The sequence below is a fragment of the Dreissena polymorpha genome, chromosome 12 (assembly GCF_020536995.1).
Source record: "Dreissena polymorpha isolate Duluth1 chromosome 12, UMN_Dpol_1.0, whole genome shotgun sequence".
NCBI lineage: Eukaryota > Metazoa > Mollusca > Bivalvia > Myida > Dreissenidae > Dreissena > Dreissena polymorpha.
In genome coordinates this window covers 2,415,742-2,433,995 of record NC_068366.1, presented here as the reverse complement: position 1 = coordinate 2,433,995, position 18,254 = coordinate 2,415,742, and the positions used below count along the sequence as shown (strand labels likewise).

Below are 18,254 nucleotides of genomic sequence, written 5' to 3'. Positions count from 1 at the left end.
TGCTGTTTCATAGACCATGCTCATGAATGTGGTGATTTCTTAGTTCGAGGGTGTTGTAGACAGTTAGTGCCTTGACAGAAGTCTCTTTTTTTATAAAGCTCTACTTTTATTTGTCTTTAAAGGTTGATGAATGGCCATGGGTCAAGTTCTTCAAAAGGAACAAGAAGTTGAGGACATTAATTGCTGTGAAACACTCAGTTCTTGAAACCGATGTCATGAAGAAGACGGCTCCTCCAGACATACTTATGTGTGGAAAAAGGATTCAATGTAAGTTTTCAGGTAAAAATTTATTAACAAAACCCAGTCAACTTGTTCTGTTATAATTATTCTTTGAACAGAAGCAAAATTATCACAATATTGTGTCTTTTTTCGTGTTGTCCTTCAATATTATAGGGCATAAGCAATTACTGGTAGGTGTGTGCTGTGCTTTGCTTTTTATTAAGTGACGAACTGACTAGATCAAAGTAGTTTGAGAATACCACTTTCTCTGTTTGCTTTCTCATCATTGATACTGAAAAAATACTCCTCAGCATTTCAAACTTGGATAGACAGCACACTTTGTAATATCTTAATTTTGACATTGAAGACTCTTTAATTATTGTGATTTTTTTAAAGAGAATAGTACATTAAATACTCTTAAATTATTAATTATACTCTTAATATTTTCAGACCTGTGAGACATGGAAGAACTTTACAGAAGTTTGGATTTACGAAGTTATGATTAGTGTTCAATTTAATCAGTGTATACATATGGAAAATAAAACCATTAGTGCAAACATTGGCTCTATTATCATATTGACCAAACAGTACCCTTCAAGACACACCAGACACTGATCAAATTCATGATTTAACATTTATAATTGATAAATTTTGGAAAACCTTTGGTAAATTTGTGTATTAACTAGTTGATATTTCAGGATTTAGAAAAATATGGATCAAATGTCTGATGTGTTTCGTCCCAATATCACAGAAAGTAAACTTGTGAACTTCTGGTTCAAGCAAAAAAAAAATACATTACAGTGATTTTTTTTACCCAAAATTACAGCCGATATTCGGCTGCTTCCCAATTGCAAAAATTGAAGATTTTCCCCCCAAAATTGACATAAACTTCCCAAAAAATGACTGAATTTTCCCAATAAAGCCAATAAGATTACAATGTCATTTAGCGATAATTTCGTAGATCGAGTACGTATCGAGCTTGTCAAGTCGTCGCCAAACGACAACTGACTTACGTATTGTTCGCGAATGTAGCTGAATACGATTTTACGTTGCTATCTACGCATCTCTCTATATATTGCGGACGATACCAAAGATAGTCGATGTGTCCCGATTGAGAACACCTGTTTTTACACACGTCCAAGATGGTGGCAAGCAGACGAGAAATTTGCGATGAGCGGCAAAAATGATAAATTACATTCAAACTAACATTGAATAGCATATGGTTATTAAGGAATAATTAAATGCGTGTGTCAATTAATGCAAAATACTACGTTTGAGATTTAAAAACGACAAATATTTTATTATTTATGAGAAATCTGTACAATGAATGTGCGTCACGGAAACCAGTGTTGGAAAATTGGAGTTCAGTCTACTCACAAATTTAAAGCATTTGAGATGAGAATCGTTCGAAAATGAAAGAGACAAACATGATTTGATTTATATGTTAGTGGATCTGTGTAAAATTAGATTCATATGCAAATTCTGCTTTATTATGTTTGTCACGCTGTACAGTTAACTGAAATAGCATTGAACTGAGGATGTAAAGTGCAAGATATTGAAAGGTAAACAAATTAAATATATTATTTTAACTCCATTTGATACATCATTAGCACAGCAAGAACACCAAAACGTGTTTGCTAATACTTCTTAATGTTTTTACTAGGGATGCAAGAGGTTAACCGGTTAACCGGTTAACCTACCGAACGACCAGTTAACCGGTTACATTTTCGTCAAAAGGTTAACCTGGGAACAAAATTGATTGTGTTTTTTTTTTATCGAATAACTTTTACATTTTTACTTTTTTCGCGTGACATACTGCCAAATTGCGCTGGCGACTAGTTAAAACAACATGCCGCACAGTCGACGGTAATAAATAACGTGTCAACAAACACAGCAATAAAGCAATAAACCAATACCTTTATGATAACAAATAGGCGTTAGTTTTGATAATTTGCACCATTGTTTTGTTTGACTCGCGAAAATTTAACTAGCGAACTGCGGGGAGTGGGGGCTATTAGCGAAGACGTAATTGACACGTTTATCGAACTCGCGATAAAAAAACAGTTTAGACAATGCACGGCTTTTTGATGTTTTGTTAACCAATATCCAACACTGATTGCTCGCGAAAATACCGTGTTTAATAAGTAACAATTTTATTAGGAATGCATTCGTAGTTAAAATCTTGTCGAGTTAACGTCGTTTTTGTTTCTGAGAAAGTATTACCATTATTGTAATTTACGTCACCAACGATGCCACCATTACCGTCCGAGGTATGGAAACACTTCAGAAAATCGGCAGACAAGAGCACTGCATCTTGTCTGTTATGCAGTGCAACAATTCAACTGCATGGCGGCACCTCAAATCTTCGAAATCATATAAAATTTAAGCAACCGTCCGTTGATAACAACAAGGCCAGTCCGGATGTGGCAAAGCAACAGACGTTACACCAGGTTTATGGCCCCCGTCTTGCTTCGAGCGAGGCGATCAATCAGGCCCTTGCAAATTTCGTGGTCCAGGCATACGTGCCCATGAAAATCGTGGAACACGAGAGTTTTCGTCATCTGATGCAACTTCTGAATCCGCAGTACGAGGTGCCTTCTAGAACAACCGTCAGGGCGCGCATTGACCAGCAGTATAATGACGCAAAGAAGTCTCTGCTGTCCAGTCTTCAGGGAAGCACGTCAGTCGCCCTCACAACTGACTCCTGGACATCCAATGCCACAGAAGCATACCTCACAGTAACCGTACACTACATCAAAGATGACTGGTCAATGGAGTCGCGCATACTTATGATCCGCGCCATGCCAGAGCGACACACCGGCGAAAACCTTGCAATTCGCCTTAAGGATTGTGTGGATGAGTTTGGTCTGAAGGGACGTGTTGAAGCATGTGTTCACGACAATGCCAGAAATATTGACTTAGCAATTGTGTGAGCGATATGACGCGAACGTAATATAAGCGGCCTAATCAAAAATAAAATAATGACGCAAGCGATCTCAAATTAGAAATTACATTCGTTTCTATAGAGCGGTTCGAGCAGTATGACATTTTTATGTACTCTAACATTGAAACTACCTAACGCGTTTCGGTTAACCGGTTAATAACCGGTTACGGCAAAAGGTTAACCGGTTACTGATTTTTGTAACCTCTTGCATCCCTAGTTTTTACCATATGATATTTAATTTTTTTTAAAGCTGAATTAAACTAATACTCTTAGGAGGCTGTGATTAAATGGTGTATTTAAGAATCTATAGAGTATTGCAAGTTTAATATGCATGTGGAAGGATATTAACTAAACGTTGTCTTCATTGTAAGAAGACATTAAAGCAGCACTAATATAAAAATGATATCTGTACATGCACTTAACAATTTTAATTCTGTTCTTATAATCATATTTACAATGCTTAATGTTTCCCAATTTCATGGTTTATCGCGCGATTTTTCCCAATGTCATGGTTTATCGCGCTAATTTTGCCAATCCAAATGGCACAGGCTGTAACAAAAAAAAACACAAAATAAATCACTGGGTTACACAAAATGCAAACTGTTAAACCTAATAGTTTAACCGGTAACACAGAGCGTATATTGACCAGTCTAGTGTTTATCACTGAAATCAATACATATTAGCTGCTTTCAGGGAAAACGGGGCTCAATGCATGTCAAATAAGATTAGCCTGTGTACACTGATTAGCTGTATCAATGATTTAAAAAAAACATACATCTCGACCTGTGCCTTAAAACACACTCTTTATAAATTTGAATGGGTTGTGGTCATTTCAAACTTGCGACATTAAAAGCTATAGCATAATTTTGAAAATTGAGTTGCGTCTAAGATTATACAACAGCGAACAAATTCAGTGCCTTCAGCGCTTTGATTATAACATCTTTCAATTGCGCAAATATTGCACGTTCTTAAAATTTCGTATAAATGTTAAATTGTTAAAAGGCTAAATGGCTTTTTAATTGAATAATAAACTTCGCTTATAGATTGTTTGGACGAAACACACGTTACTCAGCTAATATTATATACGATTTAAATTAAAACTTCATACATAACAATAAATCCTTCAATTATTTCGCAAAAAAAAATCCAAGTTACATGTATAAGGTCCAATTCACATAATTGCTTATATGCACAATAATTGTTACGCATAACTTTTAAAAATATATGTTAAGTATTTAGTAACAAAATGCATACATTACTTGTGTCAGGAGACACTGCAGTTCTTACCTTATACAGGAGACACGCAGACGTGTGAGTTGTGGGCTTTCCCGTTGTAATTGGAAAAGACATACTGCTATCAAAGCGTTTACAGTTTAGCATAAAACTGATGACTCCGTTGAAGTCTGTATCTCGAATTGAACTTGTGGCAGCATATCCATCTGGTGGGAAATAACATTTTGCTATTTCCCAATAGTTTGTTTGCCACAATTGCGCAGATGTATTCTTCCAAGACAAACTATTATACCTATGTTCCTTGATAATTTTCTGACAAACTTGATCACAAATCTTTCTTGGACATGGTTTTTTATGCTGTACATTTGCTGTGGTACAGCTGGTGCAAGAAGATCCTACATGACTGTAAATTAGCCGGTGAAAATTCTGAGCCTCGTTGTCAGCTAAGTGTTCCAAGCCAGACTTTGCAATGTCTATTGCTAGCCACGCCTTCAGCCAGTTTGTCCTTTCCTTATCCTTATACACATCAGCTAAACTCGCCATTTTGTTACAACCACACAATATCTTCAGAAGAGTCAACTTGTGTTGTACGAGCAGGCCATTATTTCAGCGTCATCTATAAAATATAAAAAAAACATAATTAAATAGATTGAACCTATCATATGGACTGAACACACTAATTAACGTACGGCAAGGCCTTTTCCTGGCCATTTTGGGAAAATATGCAATTTTGGATTGGGATTTTTTTGAGCAAAATGTCCGCTGAATTGGGAAAAACTAATTTAATATAACTTTATACATGTATAATACATATGTAATTCAAAATCATATGTTTGATGTAAATGAAATACAATTCAGACACAATAATAATTTCAAGTAGACCCTTCTTTCCATTTTATTTTCAATAATTGTGACTTTTTTTTCTAATTGGGATTTTTTTTACAATTTTGGTTTTGGTTTGGGAATGGGTCACTTTAATTGATCCATAGATATGCCAGGAAAAGACCTAAACGTTTGCCAGCGTATGACAATAACATGAATCCAGGAGTCCAAGACTCCTTAAAAAGAGACTCAAACTCCTTATTTGTGTTTCAGGTGAGTCCGTCGGACTCCTTTATAATCATCTTTGAATTTAAACAAAAAAATTGTTCAGAATATCACCTTTTTGTGCATCCCCAAAATATGCCACAAATCATCCTGCATGTACACATGGACAACAATAAAACAGACCAAAATTATGTTGTACCCTGTCGCTGTAAGTGCGTGTAGTAATAGGGCAATATGCAAATTATGAAACTCCGAATCAAACTGACCGTGGCCGTTGTTTCTCTGATATTTTTGCTAGAGTAATTTCGCTTCGCCAAGCAGTCTCTCGTTACTATAAAAATTCAATCATAATATCCAAAATAATTTCTAAGTTTTATGGCCTCAAGGTACTGAAGATAGAACCGGCTGTGAATCAGTTGAGCATGAATAACTCGTGTCACTATCAATCTATGATTTCAGTGGGTGTATTGCAGTTCGAAGGCTGTGACATACCAACCACACAAATCGGTTCTTACAGTGTACTCCTCCATGATGCAATTGTGGCAAGTTACTCAAGCTTGATTGTTCATTGTCAGGGGTGTGATTGAGACAAAGTCAGAGGGGAGGAAAATTCTGTTGACTGATTTTGACTACAGGAATGGCGCGCATAACAATTTGTCAGCTCGGGTACTACTTAAATGAGAATAGGGGAATTCCGTTACGTATTCCGTAGGGCGTTCTCCGACATCGCATTTTTGGCGGGAATACAACTCGGATACAGTCTAAATTTGCCAGGTATGTATTGGTATATTTTTCACACCTGGGGTACATTTAAGTATTCTTACTGTAAGAGTACCCGGGGCACATTTAAGTAGTACCCGAGCGGACAATGACCAATAAAACATTGCTTAAGAGACTGATTATGGAAACCGGGTGTAATCCACATGGAAATTGTGCTTTTCATGCAGAATATAGTTTTAACATTATTCATTTTATGTTTTCATGGTGTCATAACCTAATGATAACATTGAAATAAAATTAGCATTATATTGTCTTTCCACATTTTCACATTTTTCGGCGTAAGCTGCATAAGCCAGCTTTTCACCTTAGCCTGAACTTTGTAAGTGTCCAATAAAATTCCAATAAAATTTCCCGCGGCTAGGTACGAATGAATACACTTCATTTATTCCATTGGCTGATTTGAGTATACCACCAGAACATTGGAAACATATCCGTGTCTTTGTAACACTGTTTTACTGTATGAAACAATTTTATCTCGAATGAAAAGGCTTAATAGATAGAACAGTTTTACACTCAATTCTCGACATCAATACAGTTTGTGCGTACACCTTTTATTTTCAGAGTATTACCAGCGCAAGAGCGTTTATACTTAAAAGGCTATGTTCTCATATTTAGTACTTACTTCCTTATTCCTGTCAACATGTTAACATGTAAAAGTATAAAGAGCAATGGAAGCGAGGCCTCACTTTAAAGCATTGCATTTCAACCCGCGAGGTATATCGGGTCAATTCGCGGACATTCAGAGTTTATATACAGGTCATCACCGGAGTTGGCGGCCAGTAAAATAATCGTTATATAATAAAGACGCTATCCGTGAACTAGGTGACCTGGAATTTTCTTTAGACCAGAAATATGTTAAATGAAGATATTCAGCAATATAATTATGGTATGTAAATAATAGATTCTTAATGTGTTTTCAACAATACAATGATAAATATTATTGTTGATAAATTTAACAATAATTATTCGTCCATATTGCCTAATGTACTAAAGTGATATTATGAGCATGTAACAGTTTATAGGTGTCTATCGAAACCGTTGATTATTTTTGATGTTTCTACTTCATATACACTTATATTAATTAATGCAGCATCATCATACTTAAACAATATACCAGAAAGAGAAAAATAATGCATTTGAATATCAACCGTACTTTCGTTTGACAACTGATCATGCGTTTACGAGTTGAACCTAAATTTAGTTTTAGTGCAGATTTGTTCATACGACACAAAGACACGAAATTGTTTTACGGATCATTTCAGCTTACAGGACTGGGTGGGTCACGTAAGAATATCGAATATAAAATATATTTTTATAAACAACTGGTAGCAAGGTGAGTTGCAGATAATTAATCAGTAACCACATTTTAACTAACTATTTTGACCTGTTAATTCTTTTCAGCTCAATTCAACAGCGCAAAATGCCCATAATATCACTTTAAGCATTAGCACGATGATAATTGATACTGTTAATAATCGAATCAAATAGAAATGCCCGACAAACCACTAAAACAGGTTTGTTCGAAGAACGCGCCTATAAATACGGATACTTCTCGTGTGGCCGGTTGACTCATATGTTTAAATTTCACTTCCATTCTTCTTTTGGTTTTCTGTTTTGTATCTATAGGTTTATGACCAGCAATATGTTATAATGTAAAATAAGCCGCGAAAACTCCCCGTAACATCCCGTACTGCGTGTGGTGCAGCTAAGAACTGCACAGAAAAAGACATTCGCTATACTTGATCTCATTCATTACACTATTTACGCCGTATATCTTTTTTAAAGATATTTCTTGTTAGAAATACTATGTAGAATATATATACAGCAATGACAAGTATAGGGCTGTTACGTCCTTATGTTGTTATTTAATAAGTATGAAACTAACAACACAGAATACTCCGATTATGGTTATAACCATAATGTCGAGGTTAAACAAGCAATCCTTATGCGTGACTACTTCAATATTACTTGAATGTGTCAAATAATTGTGCAATATGATATAACAAATACTGAACAGCAGTTCAGTTATTTTTTCATTTGAATTGGGAAATATTGCATCATTTTGACTAAAATGGGGAATTTTATGCTGTTGATTTTATGCTTACAACTACTTTAAAATTGATAATACAATATAATTTTTAAACAAGGGCTGTTTGTAAAACACGCATGCCCCCAAATAGGCTGTCAGTTGAAGTGGCAGCCATTGTCTGAATACGAAAGAAACCATTTTACTGCTTCAGGTCACTGTGACCTTGACCTAGTGACCTCAAAATTAAAAGGGGTCATCTGCAAGTTATTATCAATGTATCAATGAAGTTTCATGATCCTAGGCCTAAGCATTGCTGAGTTATCATCCAGAAACAATTCTACTGTTTCAAGTCACTGTGACCTTGACCTTTGATTTAGTGACCTAAAAATCTATAGGGATTATCTGCCAGTCATGATCAATGTACCTATGAAGTTTCATGATCCTAGGTCTAAGCGTTTTTGAGTTATCATCCACAAACCATTTTACTGTTTCCAAGTCACTGTGACCTTGACCTTTTACCTAGTGACCTGAAAATCGATAAGGGTCATCTGCCAGTCATGATCAAAGTACCTACGAAGTTTCATGATCCTAGGCCTAAGCAATTTTGAGTTATCATCTGGAAACCTTTTCGTGGACGGACCAACTGACCGACCGACATGTGCAAAACAATATACTCCCTCTTCTTTGAAGGAGGGCATAATAAATAACATGTTTATACTCTTTTTTTTATCTTTCTGAAACCTTCAATTTGGAGTGTTTTTTCCTTCGGAAAACCTGGTTAATAAAACAACACTATGACTACACACACACACACAACTAGCATAAAACCAGCAAACTATCACTTTCTTCTCTTGCACATGTCCTGAAACCTGCACAGCACATTCTGGGATGGAATAACAGATTCTGGGATCCAATAACTTTGTTTGACCGTTTTGCTTGGCTATTAAATTTAGAATGAAATACAAAATATTTATTAAAAAAAACCATTTCCGCTGGCTATCACAAAAAAACATACGGGTGGCACCTTAACACAATAGCCTATATAAATCGGTAAACTATTAAAAGGAAATTATTTCTACTCACCGATAAAGGTGCCTCGGTATTTAATCCCATTAAAAATTCCGACACCCTTAAATTATTTCATGTGCCATCTTCACTGAAGACGTGCGACAAACACGCCGTTTTCTATGCCTTTTCAAAGGGTCAATTATTAAGCCTTCATGTATTTTGTAATCAATTAGCACATGTGAAAATTGTCACTTGGCCACAAGGTCAGTTATATCGGTTCTATAGTTATTTTTAGCAACTTTGATGCAAAGCATGTAATTTGACGTTGTAGACAGTACATATGACAGCATAACTTTCGTGCGCCTTTGAATTGAGCAAACATGAAGTAAAACAGTGATGGGTGCATTCAGCTTTGGAAATACATTCTGACATACAGTACTCTGGAAATATCTCAAAATATGCTTTACAGTGTACTGTGGATATGGATGTTATTATTTTATATTGAATATTATTAAAACTGACGTGGGTGAGTCCATTCTGTTTTGGGGGGTTTATAGTTCTTCTTAAATACTCTGAGCTTTTATGAGTACATACGTACAGCTCAGAGGGTCAATACCTGGGAGTTGGATTATTACAACTAGATGGGTTTAATACACGTCTTTTCCTAAAACAGCTGATAACAAACGCTATGATAAATAATGGAAAGTTAATACACGCGTCATCGAACCAGCAGCGTTTTAATTGGTCAATACTAGATTTCTCAATTAACCAAACTCCGCCTAATGGGTGGACTTGTGCTTCGATGATTGGAAGCGGGCGTTAACGATTAGCGTCTACTAAATGAGATACTCCGCCCTGAGCCAATTATCGCTTAGTCTTAACAACTTTTGATCTCGTTGACGCAAGTCGGTATATTCCCCCGGGTCAAATGTGACGCATGACATAATTTTCTCAAGAGTCAAAAAGGGGTCTTCTGTAATTTTCAAGCGTGAAAACCCGGGAGCTCGGGTCAAAGGAAAGCCCTGACATGCATGCCCCCCATATGGGCTGTCAGTTGTAGTGGCAGCCATTGTGTGAATCTGTTTTTTGTCACTGTGACCTTGACCTTGGACCTAGTGACCTGAAAATCAATAGGGGTCATCTGCGAGTCATGATCAATGTACCTATGAAGTTTCATGAACCTAGGCCCAAGCGTTCTTGAGTTATCGTATGACAACCACCTGGTGGACGGACGGACGGACCGACCGACATGAGCAAAGCAATATACCCCCTCTTCTTCGAAGGGGGGCATAATTTATGTTAGTTGTATAATATTGTATAAAATATGTTGTATAATGTTCATTTTTATTAATTAAGGTTGCAATGGTAAAGAGGGTATTGTGTCCACAATGCGAACGAGGTCCACCATGCGAACGAGAGGTCATTCTGAAGATCTTTTTAATGAATCCAAGTACTGGTTGTTCCCAGGAAACTGACTCAAGACTTTATACGTAAGGATTTTGATGCAATCAAGCTAAAATAAATTGGTTTAAAACTAACATGAATGGTGCATCTTCCAGTATCAAGACATGTTTGGCGTTGAATTTTCACACATAAAAAAAAAATCAATATATCAATTTAGATATTAAATTTAAAACCCATTTGTCATATACCTGTAATATATCTTTCCCTTGGTACCATTTCACCTGCTCATCCTCAATCCATTTGTGTTCAATATTTTGGCCAACTAAAAAGTGTTCGCTTTCTTGTGGTGTTTCAAAGCTTTGGCCAATTAATGTAACAACATTTTCTTTTAATAATTCAACCAACAGTGTCTGTCGTTTTCCGTCAACCATTTTGGAAAAGGCATAAACATCTTTTTTGTCACATTTCTGTTTGAAAACATCTCGTCTAAATCTAAGTTGTGATTTCAATGCATTTTCCTTTTCTTTTATGCTTTTAATTTCACTTAGTTCTTTTTCAACTTGACCTGGAGATTGCCACAGCCCAAAGAACAACATTTCATTTGTGTTTTTTTTAGTTTTTGTACCCTATTATTTCTTGAGTTTCTTTTTTCCTTAACTCTTTTTCTTGCTTTTCAAATCTTTTTTTTAATATTGATTTAGCCCTTTGTTTAAAACGTTGTCTTTCTTTCGATGCTTCTTTTCTGCTTTCTAATATGATTTGATTTATATTTTCATGTTCATGCAACCATTCATTTGTTTTATTTAAAGAAAATGTTATTTGGGCCTCCAGAGCAAGGGTTGATATGTTGGGCTTTGATGGTAGAAGCAAATTGAGATGATGTTGGACAGTCATTGATCATATCAGTCATTGTGTCTGGGAACTGGTATAGGTCATTAAGAAATTTATCAAGATTGTGCTTCCCCTTTACCCGGTGTTTGCTTTTGTTCAAATGCTGGAATTTCTGAAACATTCTCAGGGCTTAACACTTAGGCACGTACGAATGACATTCACTGCCTGTACCTAGGTCCGGGCTAGCCAATGTCCCAGGAACATGCCCGGCCGGTCGTGTGTATTTTGGGCGAGATTATGCGTTCTATATCAATAAACTGTGTTTTAAATAAGCTTTTCAAAGATTCAGAAATCTTAATACAGTATGATCAGATGACAATTCAATCCCAGAGTGAAGTTGGAGACAACAAACGGATCGTATTTCGAAATATATTTGGAACCCCCTGATTGCAATAAAAAAGAGGCCAACAATTCAGAAAATCCCAGGCGGTTTTCCTTGTTAAACACGTCAGTACCTATTTTTAAACTGAAGTCCTCTAGATACGGTTTTTGATTGGTATCCTCGAAGTGACGTGTTTTCTCGATAATACATTTTAATCTAAATGCCGGGATCGCCCAGGATCGTCTGGGATCGACAAAGTTACTATAAATTTATTAGTTATTTATTTATCAATTTTAAATAATTTTAATTTGTTTGATCGATTTGAAGTGTTTTGACAATCTTTTTTACGCAATTCAATTAGCAAAACTAATATTAATTGTGGATACCGGCTTTTAGTTGAGAGTTAAACCTGTACAATTGTTATGACTACCGTAACACGTTATTTTGCGACACCTAAAATTCACTTACTATTTGTCGTCAGACGGCAACCGCGGCAATCTATGCAAAAAAGGTTTTGACATTCATGTCGTTGTTTAAGTTTGGCGTTACGGGTGGGGATGGGGGTTCCTCGGATAATAAAAGAAAAGGGAAGGAGGAAAGTAAGAGAAAGTATAAGGGGAAAAAAACAAGGAAATTTCTCCCGAAATGGCGTGAAGATTACAAATAGATGTCTTAAGTAGATGAATATTGAATTCATTAGCATTAGTAAGGCAAGTTATTAAGAATGATTGAATCATAATTACGCACAAGAAAATACAAGTTGAATGATAAATATAAAGGTTTTGATAATACTTGGTTAAGGATACATGAAAGATTGGTCAGGGCTACATGTAGTAGGTTCTGCATTTACTAGCCCGAATGGGCTAGTTGAAAAAGTTAGTGATAAGCCCTGATTCTCGACAAATCTTTGTGCACGGTGTTAAAAGACGCTTTACAACCTATTTCTAGCAAATACTTGGCGGCTACATTCACTGACTGCTCTTTTATAAGATCAACTAAGTACTGATGACTTGGTTTATTAGCTGCATCCATGTTGATTAATGTACCTCAAAAATTGATATAAAACACAAAATTGTTGACACATTTTGACATGCAAGTATGCACATGCAGCACAAAAAATGACACAAACATATGACAATCAGCATGACAATTGCAGACTCAACTTCAAAGTTGTCAGACATCAATTTAAATTTCTTAATTAAAATTTATAATAAATCATTTATTAACATGGTAAAAACATTACAAAACAAGAGCACTGCCTTGCAGGTGCAGACCGCTCATCTATTTTCTTTTTAAAGGTGAAGGGACTCTCATTTTCAATCACAAAGGAGGGAGGAGTGGAGTGAAGAGGGGTGTATAGTGTGGGGTTGAGGACATTTATTACATTATCTTCCAAAAAAGCGAAAAAAAAAAAAAAAAAAATCGCGGGGGGGAGGGGGGGGGGGTTTGGGTGCGATGGTTGGACGGTATTTCAAACATAACCGTTTAAAAAAAAAATGGGGGGGGGATATAGTGTGAGGGTGTGGTGGTAATTTGTGAGATGATCTTAAAAAAAAATCAAAAAAAAAAAATGGCGGGGGGGGGGGGGTGGGGTAGGGGGGGTGGGGTGGGGGTATAGTGGGAGGGTGTGGTGGTCATTTGTGAGATGATCTAAAAAAAAAAAAAAAAAAAAAAAAATTAGGGGGGGGGGGGGGAGGGGGGGAGAGGGCACGGGGGATGGTTTGGGTGGAGTCTATTGTGGTATGTCAGGTAAGAGTAGTTTCATCAAAGAATCAATCAAATCTAATCATAAATAAAGAAGTTATGGCAATTTTAGCAAAATTTAATAATTTGACCTCGAGAGTCAAGGTCATTCAAAGGTCAAAGTAAAATTCAAGTTGCCAGGTACAGTAACCTCATGATAGCATGTAAGCATTTGAAGTTTGAAAGCAATAGCCTTGATACTTAAGAAGTAAAGTGGATCGAAACACAAAATTTAACCATATATTAAAAGTTACTAAGTCAAAAAAGGGCCATAATTCCGTAGCAATGACAACCAGAGTTATGCAACTTGTCCTTTTACTGTACCCTTATGATAGTTTGTGAGTGTTCCAAGTATGAAAGCAATATCTATGATACTTTAGGGGTAAAGTGGACCAAAACATAAATCTTAACCAAATTTTCAATTTTCTAAGTATAAAGGGCCCATAATTCCGTCCAAATGCCAGTCAGAGTTACATAACTTTGCCTGCACGGTCCCCTTATCTTAGTTCATAAATCTTGCAAGTATGAAAGCAATAGCTTTGATACTGTAGGAATAAAGTGGACCTAAACACAAAACTTAATCAAATTTTCAATTTTTTAAGTATAAAAAGGGCATATAATTCTGTCAAAATACCAGTCAGAGTTACATTACTTTGCCTGCACAGTCCCCTTATGATAGTTAGTAAGTGTTGCAAGTATGAAAGCAATAGCTTTGATGCTTAAGGAATAAAATGGACCTAAACACAAAACTTAACCAAAATTGTCAATTTTCTAAGTATAAAAAGGGCACATAATTCTGTCAAAATGCATGCCAGAGTTATCTAACTTTGCCTGCCCAGTCCCCTCATGATAGTAAGTAAGTGTACCAAGTTTGAATGCAATAGCATTGAAACTTACTGAGAAAAGTGGAACTAAACGCAAAACTTAACCAAAATTTTCAATTTTTTAAGTATAAAAAGGGCACATAATTCTGTCAAAATGCACGCCAGAGTTATCTAACTTTGCCTGCCTAGTCCCCTCATGATAGTAAGTAAGTGTACCAAGTTTGAATGCAATAGCATTGATACTTTCTGAGAAAAGTGGACCTAAACGCAAAACTTAACTGGACGCCGACGCCAACGCCAACGCCGACGCGTGATGACAATAGCTCATAATTTTTTTTCAAAAAATAGATGAGCTAATAAAAAATGTGTATTACGGGCAAAAGCCCGAAGGGCGTTGACCGTTTATTTGTATCACTTTTCTGAAATACAAATTTACTTATCTAATAGGGCATTGAAGTCAAATATTTCCTGCCGCGTCATCTGTTTTGCGATCAATCTATAATTATATTGCTAAAGATTACCTTTGATAACATGGGATATGTTTTCGGCACATACAAAATTTCGCAGATTTTAAATTAAAGGTCATTATTATTCAGTCAAACTAATAGACATAAAAGTTATCATTTTATTAAGTTTTGGAGTTATTTGTTGAGTATATTCTACTTGATTATTCTAAAGACCCTTTCTTTTGTGATGTATTAAGTTACGTTGTGATTGTAAACAATATTGCATCTCCGACTCATACTCGATCATTTTCGTACCAAACTGTTTTAAACTGTAAAAAATCAAACTGTGCTTACATACACATTGGAAATAGACTAATTCATATGTACATTTTATGGATTCTCTTTGATTTTCTTTCAGAAGCTGCTCTGTCAAATGCTGGACTTCACACATTCCATGCAGCATTCTGCTAAGCAAAACTGACTGCGTGCTTTGTACTCAACAACAAAGCAATTCTGGACCTATAAAGCTTGAAACATTAGCAGTGTTCTGCCGTGAATCTTTACTATTGGGGACAGGGACCCTTTAGGGTAAAACAAGTGGGGACAAAAGGGAAAAATCTGGGGGCACAGAAATATATTTGTAGCAGAATTTAATTTTCAGAAACTAATAACCTTTTACTTGCACTCTTAAACTGGATTGATTTCTACCTACAGCCAGTCCACAGGATGTAACATTCTAATTCAAACTTAAACATTTAAAAAAACTTTTTTAAACTGTCAAACAATTGTCAACATATTATCAAAATTTTTAACAGTTACAGGTTTGTAATGATTATGTCTAATTAGTCTACATCTACATCTGTCTACATCTGCTTGGAATTCCCTTTCAAATTACCGATAGTAAAAGCCTTTTTTTTAGTGCTTAATGCACAAACTGCATGTCGTTTTGTTATTGTCAAACAGTAACCAATTCTCGAAGCCAGTTTGCTTTCACGTTTCGGATACGGTATGGTTCGTTGATTTTAATTTATTTCAAACGGTCTTTATAACATTTTTTATAGAATGACAAATACACATGCGGTGTTACGGATGGTCTGATTGATAAAATTTTGCATTGTACTCGCAAAAAATTGCACATAGAAAGAAAATAAAGAATAACAATAAGCAAGGGCTGGAGGGGCTCTGCCCTCTATTACCTTTATCCTACGGTCTCTGAATCTCTGCTTAATTTTCTGTATTTCAAATTTGGGACAATTGACACCCCTGATATATATTACATGTATGTCACTACAAGTGCGAGTGTATTTTTCACAATGTTGGTCACAATGTATGTTTGCATTATCTCTTTTATTGACTGGAATATATTAAGAAATAAATGTTTAGATATTTGTAAATTTGTTGCTTTATATATATATATATATATATATATATATATATATATATATCAGTAATTCGCTTTAAGTTCAAAAGATCATTGACTCTCCTGCGTTATTATTATGACTCATACAAATTTGATTTTGACTCTTGAAAATTTGGTCTCAAGAGTCATTGACTCTTGAGATTGGAGGTCTAAGGAAAGCCCTGAGGTTGTTATTTTATAATCATATTCATGTGGAAACTGCCGTATTCACATGCAATACGCAGCTGCTGTCTACATGTATATGTTTCATGCCACATTCCATAATGACTGAATATCTTTACTTTCAAAACATGAAAATGAATTAAATGAGCGAAATAATGTAATTAAATTCAGGTGAAAAATATTTGATTATATTTTATTTAAATATGGTTTGGTAAATTATTTACTGGTAAAACAATTTTTGTTGATAACAGTAAATTCGTAATAATAAGTATGTTGGTTATTTTTTGTCTCACACATAAAGTGACAGGTACACTCATATATTTAGCGTTAAGCTTATGATGTGGATCTTCATCATAAATCTAAATTTTTGCTACTAGTATTTCCTCCTTAACACCAACCTAGTAATGTTCAATCTGTGTATGCCATAAGCGATAGTTTTTACCAACTGTTAATTCCTGAGGATTATGAAAAAACCAATAAGCTTACCACATTTCATGACATAAGCTCTAACAGTGCGGAAGATATGCAAAGAGTATTGTGTCCAAAGCCAAAGGTGATATTCCTGGTCTGTGTAATTTTGCGCAGTAAATGAGGTCCATGCACTTCTTGTCTATGCACTTCTTTCAAGATAGATGCTAACACTCCCGCAAGCATTGTTGCATTTATATGTTTTTTAACATTAATTAACAGGGATCATATTTTTTTGGTTTTGTCAGTCCTAGACCGATTGGGGTCATGAAAGACCGATTAAAAATCCCAAACAGTCGGTCCGATTCTGTTTGTTATTAAAATTCCCGAAAAGACGCGTCTGAATGCACGCGCTGTTACTAAACAAAACATGCCGATACATTTTTCACCAGCGTAATAATCCGGTAATATAATTATGAATGAAAGTCACGGATCAGATCGACAGAACAGCAGAAAGTTATTTTTATGGGCGGAACTTCACATAAAATAGTACACAAGAAAAATAATATACATTGAATAAATCTTTAGTAAAGCCGTGTTAGAATCGAAATAATTCGTGTACTTTATACTTTGTTGTTGAATAACTCACGACCGGAAAATTAGATGCGTGGTTTTAAATGCTTCACTCTCGTGATTAAATCCCTACGCATCTAAACTATCGAACGTGGGTTATTTGACAACAAATTATTTCTTAATTATTTGGTTTGTTGTTGTCATTAGCCAACCTACGCACAGACATTTGTTTGGTTCAGTGCATGTTTGTAAGATATTATCGAGTCGACAACAATTTAAAACATCGGTATAGACTTACACAGATTTATAATATTGACAACGATGAAAAAAGTCTGATAAAACAGTTACCAATTCTCGAAGCCAGTTTGCTTTCACATTAAGGGGCAGGCTTTTTTCCGTCATTGCTTAACAATGTTTGGACTTGTTGGAGTGTTATTATTATCGTCATATTTTCTAATTTTTAATATCCGGTGGAAAAATATCAAAATAGATTTAGTTTTCTTCAACCGGTCACTTTCCGCCATTTGATAGCTGTGGAAATGTTCTTGATATCTGATTGGTTGTTATAATATCAACTTACCAATGAAATAAAGTGTTTTTAAAGTAAATTAACCATATGCTGCGAAATGACGTCACATCCAATAAAAAAATTTGTTCTATTTACGAATTAACTTTTTTTTTTAACGAGTTACACATTGAATCGATTAGTTTTTATTCCTAATTCATGTGCGCCAGCGGACCCATGTACCGAAAATGGATGGGGACAAATCTCTTTTTTTGCGCCAATGACGCAAAGGCGCA

General features: G+C 35.4%; 1 protein-coding gene across 5 annotated transcripts in view; it reads right to left on the bottom strand.

Annotated features, from left to right (window-relative positions):
• The window catches only part of LOC127854041 (uncharacterized), a 90,013-nt gene that overhangs the window by 51,533 nt on the left and 20,226 nt on the right, over positions 1 to 18,254 (bottom strand). For all 5 annotated transcript variants that reach the window (XM_052388971.1, XM_052388974.1, XM_052388976.1 and 2 more), the window contains exon 2: positions 4,451 to 5,012. In XM_052388971.1, the coding sequence (XP_052244931.1) occupies positions 4,451 to 4,939 (489 nt within the window). In that variant the 5' untranslated portion in view covers positions 4,940 to 5,012. The remainder of the gene's footprint in view (positions 1 to 4,450; positions 5,013 to 18,254) is intronic.